We start from the raw sequence: 10,740 nt of genomic DNA, 5'->3' as shown, positions 1-10,740 counted from the left end.
ATTTTTTATTGTTTGAGAATGTTTAGTTTCTTTTAGGAAATTAGTAAGGGTATTACAATAAAAACACATAACTTTTTTTAAGCAGTTAACTGATAGTGTGTCATAGTATTGTAGAAATCCAGAGTCTGAATAAGCATGTCTTTCAAAACCTCATCAGGCAAATTTTATTTACTTTAGTTATTTTCCAAAGTTCACAAAAAATTGTTTCAGTTAAGTTTAAAAAAAAAAAGTCTCGTTTTTATTTTGAGTTAACTGAAATGTTTTTTTTTACATGTATTTTTAGTTTTGTAGTATAGTTTTGGTTAAACTATAAAAATCTTGTTCCACACCATCCGATTTTTCATCTGCAAGCTTGTAGTCATTTCATGTTGCTTTTTCTGGAGCAGGACTCGATGTTGCAGCAAGTTTACCCCATGATCAGCCGGTGCAATGCTCAGAGAAACTGCAAACCCAAGAGCTACATCTGAGACTCTATAGGCATCAAGTGCATTTTAAATGTTAAAGTTTACAACAGTGCAGTTAAAACAGGAATGCATATGAACAAGTTTGGCTTGTTCCAAAGAACTGTCAGGAGAAAGACTCTTTTGCTTTAAAGAATGTGAGCGCTTTGGTTTTGTCTTGGAAATGTGCATCCAAACAAACAGTAAGTCTTGTTGAACGAGATCGTGATAACAAAACAAAGCATATCAGCACCTTAAATGACTGTCAAGCATGGTGGGGGAAGGGTGATTATTTGGGCTTGTTTTGAAGCCACAATGTGAGACGATCTGTCCAATAGCCAAAGCTTTATTGAAACTGGGTCCCACAATAGCACAATGATGCCAAGCAGCAAGAGAATGGTTGGAAAAGAAAAGAATCAAGGTGTTGCAGTGGTTCAGAAAAAGTCCAGACCTCAACCTTAAAATGTTGTGGCAGGACCTTAAGAGAACTATGCATGAACTGAAGCAACGTTGTAAAGAAGTGCGGGCCATTCCTCCAGAATCTTGTGAGAGACTGTCACATAGAAAATGATTTCTTTAAGTCATTGCTGCTTAATCATGGGGTGTTTCATAGGAATTTCTAGATTTCTTTGAAATATTTAATATGACTGTAGTAAATTGTTATTATTACTCTATCCAAAAGGGTGTTGCACCACGATCTCGCTGCAGTAGACAACTGCAAAGAAGATGTCAAAACACACCCCAGCAATGAAATCTGATTGTTTTCCCACTCAGAAATTCCTATCTCAGAACAGTTTCTTTGTCTTCTGTTACAGCTCAGTGTCTGTGTCGGTTTCTTCTTCCTTTCTCCTGTGAGCTCAGTTATTTTTAAATGGCTCAAGAGATTATCATTACAGTTTACAGAAGCTATTTCTGTTTTTTTCCAGTCACCATAATTCACATCATTGTGACAAAATAAAGATATGTTTGATGATTGACTTTTTATTGCAGTTCCTTCCTCTGGTATTTATTCACAACACTGATTACCAAACAGTGTGGAAAGAGACAGGACATGTCATTACATCATAGCACCTGTTGCCTGATAGACATTCCCCAGTGTTAACGCTACAACTTAAATACACTGCAGTTTCCTGGGCAGAGCGTGGGATAGAAATATACACTCAACAAAAATATAAACGCAACACCTTTGTTACTGCTCCCATTCCCCATGGGATGGACGTAGAGACCTAAAATTCATTCCAGATACACAATATAACCATCCCTCCCAAACAGTGGTCACAAATCAGTCCAAATGTGTGGTAGTGGGCACATCTGCTATATTGAGATAATCCATCCCACCTTACAGGTGTGCCACATCAGGATGCTGATCTGACATCATGATTACTGCACAGGTGTACCTCAGACTGCCCACAACAAAAGGCCACCCTGGAATGTGCAGTTTTGTCTCACAGCAAAATGCCACAGATGCCACAAGCAATGAGGGAGCGTGCAATTGGCATGCTGACAGCAGGAATGTCAACCAGATCTGTCGCCCGTGCATTGAATGTTCATTTCTCAACCATAAGCCGTCTCCACAGGCGTTTCAGAGAATATGGCAGCACATCCAACCGGCCTCACAACCGCAGACCTCGTGTAACCACACCAGCCCAGGACCTCCACATCCAGCAGGTTCACCTCCAAGATCGTCTGAGACCAGCCACCCAGACAGCTGCTGGAACAATTGGTTTGCACAACCAAACAATTTCTGCACAAACTGTCAGAAACCGTCTCAGGGACGCTCAACTGCATGCCCGTCGTCCTCATCGAGGTCTTGACCTGACTCCAGCTCGTCGCCGTAACAGACTTGTGTGGGCAAATGCTCACATTCGATGGCATCTGGCACGTTGGGGAGGTGTGCGCTTCACGGATGAATCAAGGTTCACATTGTTCAGGGCAGATGGCAGCTGAGAATGTCCCAGTTCTTGCATGGCCAGCATACTCACCGGACATGTCACCCATTGAGCATGTTCGGGATGTGCTTGACCGGCGTATACGACAGCGTGTACCAGTTCCCACGAATATCCAACAACCTCGCACAGCCATTGAAGTGGAGTGGACCAACATTCCACAGGCCACAATTGACAATCTGATAGACTCCATGCGACGATGTGTTGCACTGCATGAGGCAAATGGTGGTCACACCAGATACTGACCGGTTCTGGGTCCCCAGACCCCCAATAGCGCAAAAAACTGCACATTCCAGGGTGGCCTTTTGTTGTGGGCAGTCTGAGGTACACCTGTGCACTACTCATGATGTCAGATCAGCATCCTGATGTGGCACACCTGTGAGGTGGGATGGATTATCTCAATATAGCAGATGTGCCCACTACCACACATTTGGACTGATTTGTGGCCACTGTTTGGGAGGGATGGTTATATTGTGTATCTGGAATGAATTTTAGGTCTCTACGTCCATCCCATGGGGAATGGGAGCAGTAACAAAGGTGTTGCGTTTATATTTTTGTTGAGTGTAGATTAAGTACACCATCTCTGCTCCCCAAAGCCTCTGAATTAAAGGTAAACAAAATATGAGGAGTGTTTTCAATCAGATTTTTGTTCCAAACTGTCCCATGGAGCTGTGAGTGTAGCCACGTAGATCTCCAGTAGTGATGTCATCCTCACTCCCAAATGAAAAGCTGAGGCAGTTTCTTACAAGTGTTGAGTGAACACTCCTGTATTAGAGGGAGTACACAGCTACATCCAGCTGTAAGCCTGATAACATGATGAGCGTGTAGCTTTGTGTATCAAATAAACAATATGGTTGTTATAACTACTGGGATTTGGAGGAATTACAGCCTAGCCTGTAAAGTTATGTTATTGCCATAGCATCCTAAACTACACAGTCTGGTTTACATACATATTTGATGTCGTGCCTTCTCGGCATTAGACTGTAATCACCGTAAGATTAGGAATTTTACCATGGCTATGTGCAGGTGTGGTTAACCAGGACGATTCTTTATACTGTGCACTTTGCTTTGCCCTTAAAACACAATAATGATGACTGTCCATTTCAAAGGAAAACATTTCTTGTTAGCAGTCTGTAGTTTGGGGGAGAGGGGGGAACATGCTATGCCCTGGGAGAAAATTTTAGATTCAGCAAAGCCAGCAGATTAAAGTGGAAACGAAAGAACCACAACATCAAACCAAACCACCTCTTGCTGCACAAGTCCTACAAACAACTCCCACAGATCCAGACAGACTGGATCCAACTTTAACCTCCAAGCCTGATTCTGTTTGTCCACCTGGTTTCTTTTTGGCTCAGTTTAAACTGAGACCTTTCCTTCTCCTCCCAGTTGAGTGTGCTTCAGCTTGATACTCACAGAATTTGCTGGTAAAGCACATCTGGAACAAGGCAAGGGAGGAAAAATTAAGGCGTGGTTACATCTACATCTTAAACCTGTTACTGTAAGATGCTCTCGTGTGAATACAAAGACGATACTACAGTTAAGGTCTATCATTTGTTTGACAAAGATATATTTTCCTTTTGAAAGTACCACATCACAATGGATTTTTTAAATCAGGCAGTCAGCATGCGATGAAAGTTCAGACAGTCAGCTTTCTTTTATTCAAGGGTTTTTACATGCATTTTGCATTAACTGTTTAGAACTGTTAAGGTTAGTACACCCATTTTATACCCAGAGGCTCAAACGCAATTGGACAGTTGACTGACCAGTAGTTTCCTGGCCAAGTGAGGCCTGTTCCATTGTTATTTGGAGGCAAAGGAATTTATGGGCTTTGTATTTATGGCTTTCCACTGTAATTTAAAATATGAGGTCGGTGCAAGTGAAGGAGCCCATCGTTTGGCCGAAAAACAAAAATAAACCTTTCAGAAAGATGGCAAAAACTTTGAGTGGCCAAGTCAACAGTCTGGTGCATTATTTAAAGAATGAATAAAGCTGCCAACTCAGCAGCACCAAAAGGCCTGAAAGACCATAGAGGACAGCTAAAGTGCATGTTGACAGAATTATTTCCATGGTTTAGAAAAACAACTTTAGAACATGTAACCAAGTCAAGAAATCAAGATGGTAGGTGTATCATTGTCTGCAAAGTCTGCAATCAAGAGACGCCTTCATGAATGTTTACAATAAGGTGTAAACAACTGGTTACGCTCAAGAACAAGAGAGCCAGATTAGACGTTGCCAGAAAATAAACATAAAAGAGCCTGCACTGCTTTAGACCCATGAAACCAAGGTTAACTTGTACCAAAGTAAATGATGGCAAGACAAAAGTATGGAGAAGGAAAGAAACAGCTCATGATGTGAAGCATACGATATCATCTGTCAAAAATGGTGGAGAAATAAGACATTGCCATATATGGTTCCCACTACGTTCACTGATGATGTGACTGCCAATAGAAGCAGCAGGGTGAATTCTGAAGTGTACAGGGATATACTCTGTGCTCAGTTTCAGCCATATGGTGCAAAAGCAAAAGCAGCCCAAAAGTGGCCAGATTCAGCAAGTAATACGATCTCAACCCAGATGAACATGTTTTTCAGTAAATGCAAAACCAAAGGGAAATATCCACAAACAGGAACTCCAGGTGGCTGGAGAAAAAGCCTGGCAGAGTATGAAGAAGAACCCACATTTACTGGGGTAGATTGGGGTAGACTTCAGGCAGGAGATTTTCATCCAGGTTTTAAAAACAATCCTTTTTGTGCCTCTGGAGATTTGGGACTGGGTTTAAAAAGCGTTGCAGTTCTTTAAATATTTAATGTAAACTTCTTATTGAAACCCTTTGAATTAAAGCCAAATGCCTACACTTCAATCACATACTTACTGGTTAATTTAGAATTCACTGTGGTAGTGTAAACAGGCAAAATAACAAAAACCATGTCCTTCTGTAGCAAAATACATACCTACTCTTGTTTGTAGTATGTAACACACATGCAATGCATGTTTTGTTTTTTTTAGCACTCATCAAAACTTCACCAAATACAAAATATGCGTATCCAAGGAGAATCATGTTGAAACTGTTAGGGACAGCTACCCTCAGAAGGAAATCTTCACTGTAAAACAGTTGTTTTTCATTGTTTAGCTCTGTTTCGCTCCCTGCTTAATCTCTTGAGAGATTGATGCTGTAAATAGACATACTGTATGTATCAAGTGTCAACATCAAAGTGCCTGTTATGCACCCTGATGGCTTTTTAAGCTGCTTAAGTGGCTTCCTTGTGAGGGTTTTTTCAAATAAATGGTAAATGGTAAATGGCCTGTATTTATATAGCGCTTTTCTTAGATAAGAGGGTGATGTAACCTTGCCTGCTGCCCCAGCTATCAAAGTGAAATGGTTTGCACTTTAAATGGTTTTTCAGATGATATATAATTATACTCTGTGTTGAACTCATGTACTGTTACAAAATGGTCAGTTGTTGCTGGAGAATTTTCAGACCCCCTTTTCCTGTATCTCATCACAGATTACTCCACTTTAAACTCGCGATAGATAATTGACAGTTTGTTTGATTTTTTTTTTTTGCCATCAAGCATTTACATGATTATAATTGCTTGCCTTTCATGTCTTTATTGTATTAGAAAGGGGGATTTTTAAAAAAGTTTTGCTCCACAATTAATGTTCGTGTTACATTTTCATTTTTATTTCTTAATTTTTTTTCTTTTTTGCAGATGCGAATCCTTGACAAATTTCCAATTGATGGAGGACAAAAAGACCCCAAAAAGAGAATAATTCCTTTTTTGCCAGGTGATTAAACTCAGTGTGCACACACTCGGCACTGTCAGTGTTGTCTTATTAGACATTTTGTTGTTCCTCCTACACACTCCATAGCATCGCCTACCACATTGCTTTGTTTTATTGGCTTCCATTCTCCATCCGGGCCAAATCATTTTGTGGTCGGCCATCTCAGTAGGAGGCTAGCAGAAAGGGATTTGTCTAATCTGATAAACTCATTGTGGGCCAGAGCAGAGGAGAGCAGTGAAGAGATCCTTTGTTAGACAAGCTGTAAGCCCACCATGGTGTGAACTGTATTCCTTTAAACCCCCAAATGGTTTGCATTATTTTTCTATTTAGTAGGCTTCATGCTCTTAGCAATCTCAGTCTCATAAGAGTTAGAAATTAGGAAATGGGAAAAAGCGAAAAAGTGGATTCAATTGCCTCACATTAGTCCCACTAGTTTAGAGCAATCAGCTCCAGAGAAGTTCTCCATATGTTGGTTGGAATTTTATATCTCAGTGTCAGTACCAGCTGAGCTGGAAAGGGATCATGCTGGGATTTTATAAATGTCTAAGCCTAAATTATAGCACGATTGTTAAGCATTTAATCATAATATTTTTGTGTTTTTTGTTATATACACCTGACAGTGCTCTGCTTTTCCTCAGGTAAAGTCTTATTTCGCCGCAGTCACATAAGAGATGTAGCCGTCAGAAGGCTGAAGCACCTGGATAATTACTGCAAAGTAAGACAAAAGCTGCATGCCTCACTGTTTCCAGAGCTGGATTTTTCTCAACCTGTGTGCAGCACAATGCATCTCTTATTGAAGAGACTACTCATTTTTAATTTATATGTTGTTTGGAAGAGTGCTTTATCTCTGTCAGTGCTCTACCCTCTGAACATTTACCACAGTTTTTTTCAAGGCCTCAACATTTATCTCCCTTCCACCAGCCTCAACAGGAAAGCAACTGCTCTCTGTGCTTGTCATTTCCTGTCACCAATGTAAATAGGCAGCATATGAAGGAAACGAGGGAAATGGGGGCACGCAGGGGTAAAAACAAAAGAGAGACTAAGAATGAATCAGCAGACTTTAATTGTTGCAATGAGTGCAGATAGCTACCTGATCCTCTTATGCTTATTAGCCCACAGATGGGAATGTGGGGCAGGTGTGTTGCCAAGTGTGGCAGCAGTTTCTCATTTATTGGACCTGAAATGAATGAATGAAAGCACAAAGCTTTCTTGAAAATACAGATTACATGAGGGTGTCTTTTTAATTTCAATCAAACTGAGGTCTGTGTTTTTCTCTTTGTTTTAACCCTCTCTCTCTGCTCAGAGCCTTCTTCCTTCCCCTGCACACCCTCCACATCTCTGCCTGGTTTTCTCATGTGACTGGGTAGTGACTAAGTGTTATAAACCAGTTACTCAGTCCAAACTGACACACATTAGTGTGACCTTTTATTGTTTTTATTGGAATCAGTAGCTTTCTCCCACCCTTCTCTCTCCTAGGCTCTGATGAAACTTCCCACCCACATTTCCCAAAGTGAGGAGGTCCTTCAGTTCTTTGAGACTAAGTCAGAAGACCTCAACCCTCCCACAGAGTGAGTAACTATAACTATGTGCTAGAAATCACAAGCTGTTATTGAGCATTGGCATTGTATGCATGAACTGTTAGACGCCAAACATTGCCCTCTGGTGGGATGTGAACATTGGATATGGAAGCAAACTGAATGTGTGTGGCTCAGCAGCTGCCTTTAATTCGTGTTGACCCATCCTGATCCAGAGGCTTTGCTTTGTCAGGGATGATTGATTGATCTGGCTCCAAGAAGCCCTGCTTTTTATTAATAATGATTTCTTGGAGGTGACACCTGATGCCAGAACAAATGGGGAAGGATCAGCAGTGTAACGACAGCACGTCGGAGTTCAAGTCTCAGGGCAGATAAGGCTCTCAGGCGAGCCATTTATCATACTCAGTTCAAAGTCAGAGTGGGAGTAAATCCGGCCTGGCTGCAATATCACTCATTGTCTACATTTTGTTCTTTCCGTTAGATTTATGTTCAGTCATATGTCTGGGATATTATATTTTTATCAGCAATGTGGGCCCATCACCTCTAACCTCTAATACCCCTGCATGTTAATCTCACTTCAAAGTGAGAGGCTCCCTTAATCTCAGAGACAGTCCAGCGTAGCTTAAATTGATATCTTAAAGTATAACACCCGCTGCCCAAGTTGTTTTTTTACTCCTGGGGTGGTCTGGGCAATTCACAGAAAACATGTTCTTTTTATGCTCTAAAATTATGATATTTAACACCCAGCTGTGAAACAAATAGTTTTTCTAAATATTTAATATGTTAAAAATGTAAAAGAACCATTCTGCTGTCCTGTTCGGCTAATTTATTTAATTACAAATAATGGTTTTAGAAGTGTTTATTTGTGAAACGAAAAACCTTGCCTGTAGATTTAATAGAGCTTCACTCACACTCACTGAAACACAATGAAACAGATGAAAGAGGTCATGAAAGCAATTAAAAATGCGTCCAATCAACCTAGAAAATTGGTCCTGTCATGACATTTCCTTCCACACGGTTCAAACATGCCCTGCAAACAGCCTCGATAGAGATGCACTGTTGCTCATGTCCAAGCCTGTTGATGCTACTGCCATCTAACGTTCAACAGTGGTCACTGCACAGGAAAAAAACACAGGTACTGTTTTGCTTGTCACAAGAGGGAGCCACATGATTGGCTAAAAATTACAAGACGTTTCTATAGCATTTGGGTGAATGAAAGATGGTGCCTCATCCATCATAAATGCATGCCTCAGTCTGCGTTCAGTTTTCGATTGGGTTATTAGATTTATATTGATAATTAAATGTGTCGTATATTGGTGAAGTAAGACACTAAAAGACACTACATATCTCTATCTATCGCTCTATCGATCTATCTATAAAGCTGTGTTTGGCTATATGGAAAGTTAGAAAAAAGGCAGATTTAATGAGAAAAAAACTCACCTGTGTTTATGCCTTCGGTTTTTTAACAATGCCATCGAAAAGGATTAATTAATATGTTGATACTTCTTAGACATCTGAATATTTCTTATTGTTAGGAAATCACTAAAAATGATTTTTCAGTGAGGGGTTGAAATGCAATTAAACAAAAGGGATTCTTACAGTGCTTTCGCCCAATTCGTTCAAATTATGATATCCTCTTTTAAAATATTTCCAGACGGTTAATGGCCGAGAGCCACTGTATATTTCATAAGAAAGGGGAACTTTCAAAGAAGCTTTGAGACAAATTTGGAGAGACAGATGTTATAAATTTGTATAATAAAAACATGTTGTTGTTTTTTTTAGTAGTCTTACAAATCATCTTACATCCTGGAGTCCAAATTAGGTTGTGATAAGAAACATGCGGAAGACCTTTTGAAGTTAGAGTTCCTTTTTGAGAATGAATGCCAGTGGCTAAATATAAAATTAAAATTCAAAGTTTTAGTCATCGGTCTTTGAACACTTCAGTGTTTTACAGTGATGCAGAGTTGAAAGTGGATGTCTCTGCTGTTTGAAACACAGCAATTTAATTCATTTTGACATCAGTTAGCTTTAAGGTGTTTTGCTGGAGATAATACATTCTCCGCCAGCCTCTGTATTATTGTTGTTTAGTGAAAACTATCCATGGGCTGTATGTGCAGTGTGACTGCAGAAAGTTCCAGTTTATTAACCTCCGAGGGGAAATGTTTTCAGGACTCCCACCTCTGAGGCCAGCATCTACGGGAGTGTTGTGAAGTATAATTAAATCTAGTTAACAGGCACATATGCCCATAATGTCAATTTAAAATAACATTTTACCTTTCATACAGACAAATTAAGTTTACACCTCGCCATCTCATTTTTCTTTTCTTTTTTCTTTTTGTTAACCAAGGAGCTTGGAAACTATCCTGATTCAATCAAGAGGGAAAAAAACAAAAAGGAGACGAGATACACCACCTGTTCTGTTGTATTTGTTCTTTCATTTATATAAAAGAATCACATACATTTAAAATATTAACAAAACAAATGGTAATAAAAAATAAAGAGAGCGTGATATTTGATTTTAAATTTCTCTTTTTGAACCAAGTGGTCCTATTCTAATATAAGAAGTCACCAAGAGGACACAATCACAGTGTTAATGTATGGGATGCAATACAATAGCAGCCTGCAGTAGTGATGTTACACACACACACACTATATTTTAGCTTATATTATACATAAGCTCTAAACAAATTCGGATTAAGATGTTATGATTCAGATCAGTCAGATTATCCAAGTATTACTCGTACAAGAATTTTGGAACATTTGCAAATTTCGATCATATCCAAGAGAAATTAGTATCAGAAGTTACAAAATCATTAAAATCAAGATGACGCTAATGATCCACAATGATTCAGAGCAAAAGCTCTGTTGGCAAAGGAAAAGAAAATCTAACAGCGATGCAAGAAACAAAATTGCCTCCATAAGGTGTGACTTTGAAGGTCAGTCTTCCATCTTAACTTTAACTTCATTTAGTCACTTCAGTGAAATAGTTGAATTTTGTTTAAATTCTTATCACTTTTGCAGCATCAGTTCAAAACAT

At 39.5% G+C, this 10,740-nt stretch overlaps 1 protein-coding gene across 2 annotated transcripts in view; it reads left to right on the top strand.

Annotated features, from left to right (window-relative positions):
• LOC102208960 (SH3 and PX domain-containing protein 2A) overlaps positions 1-10,740 on the top strand; it is a 59,290-nt gene that overhangs the window by 13,407 nt on the left and 35,143 nt on the right. For both annotated transcript variants that reach the window (XM_005727466.1, XM_005727465.1), the window contains exons 3-5: positions 6,096-6,171; positions 6,807-6,883; positions 7,645-7,736. In XM_005727466.1, the coding sequence (XP_005727523.1) occupies positions 6,096-6,171; positions 6,807-6,883; positions 7,645-7,736 (245 nt within the window). The remainder of the gene's footprint in view (positions 1-6,095; positions 6,172-6,806; positions 6,884-7,644; positions 7,737-10,740) is intronic.

Source organism: Pundamilia nyererei, unplaced genomic scaffold (genome assembly GCF_000239375.1).
Source record: "Pundamilia nyererei isolate P.nyererei 1_Seehausen unplaced genomic scaffold, PunNye1.0 scaffold00024, whole genome shotgun sequence".
NCBI classification, from domain to species: Eukaryota; Metazoa; Chordata; class Actinopteri; order Cichliformes; family Cichlidae; genus Pundamilia; species Pundamilia nyererei.
This window is presented reverse-complemented; position numbering and strand designations above follow the sequence as displayed.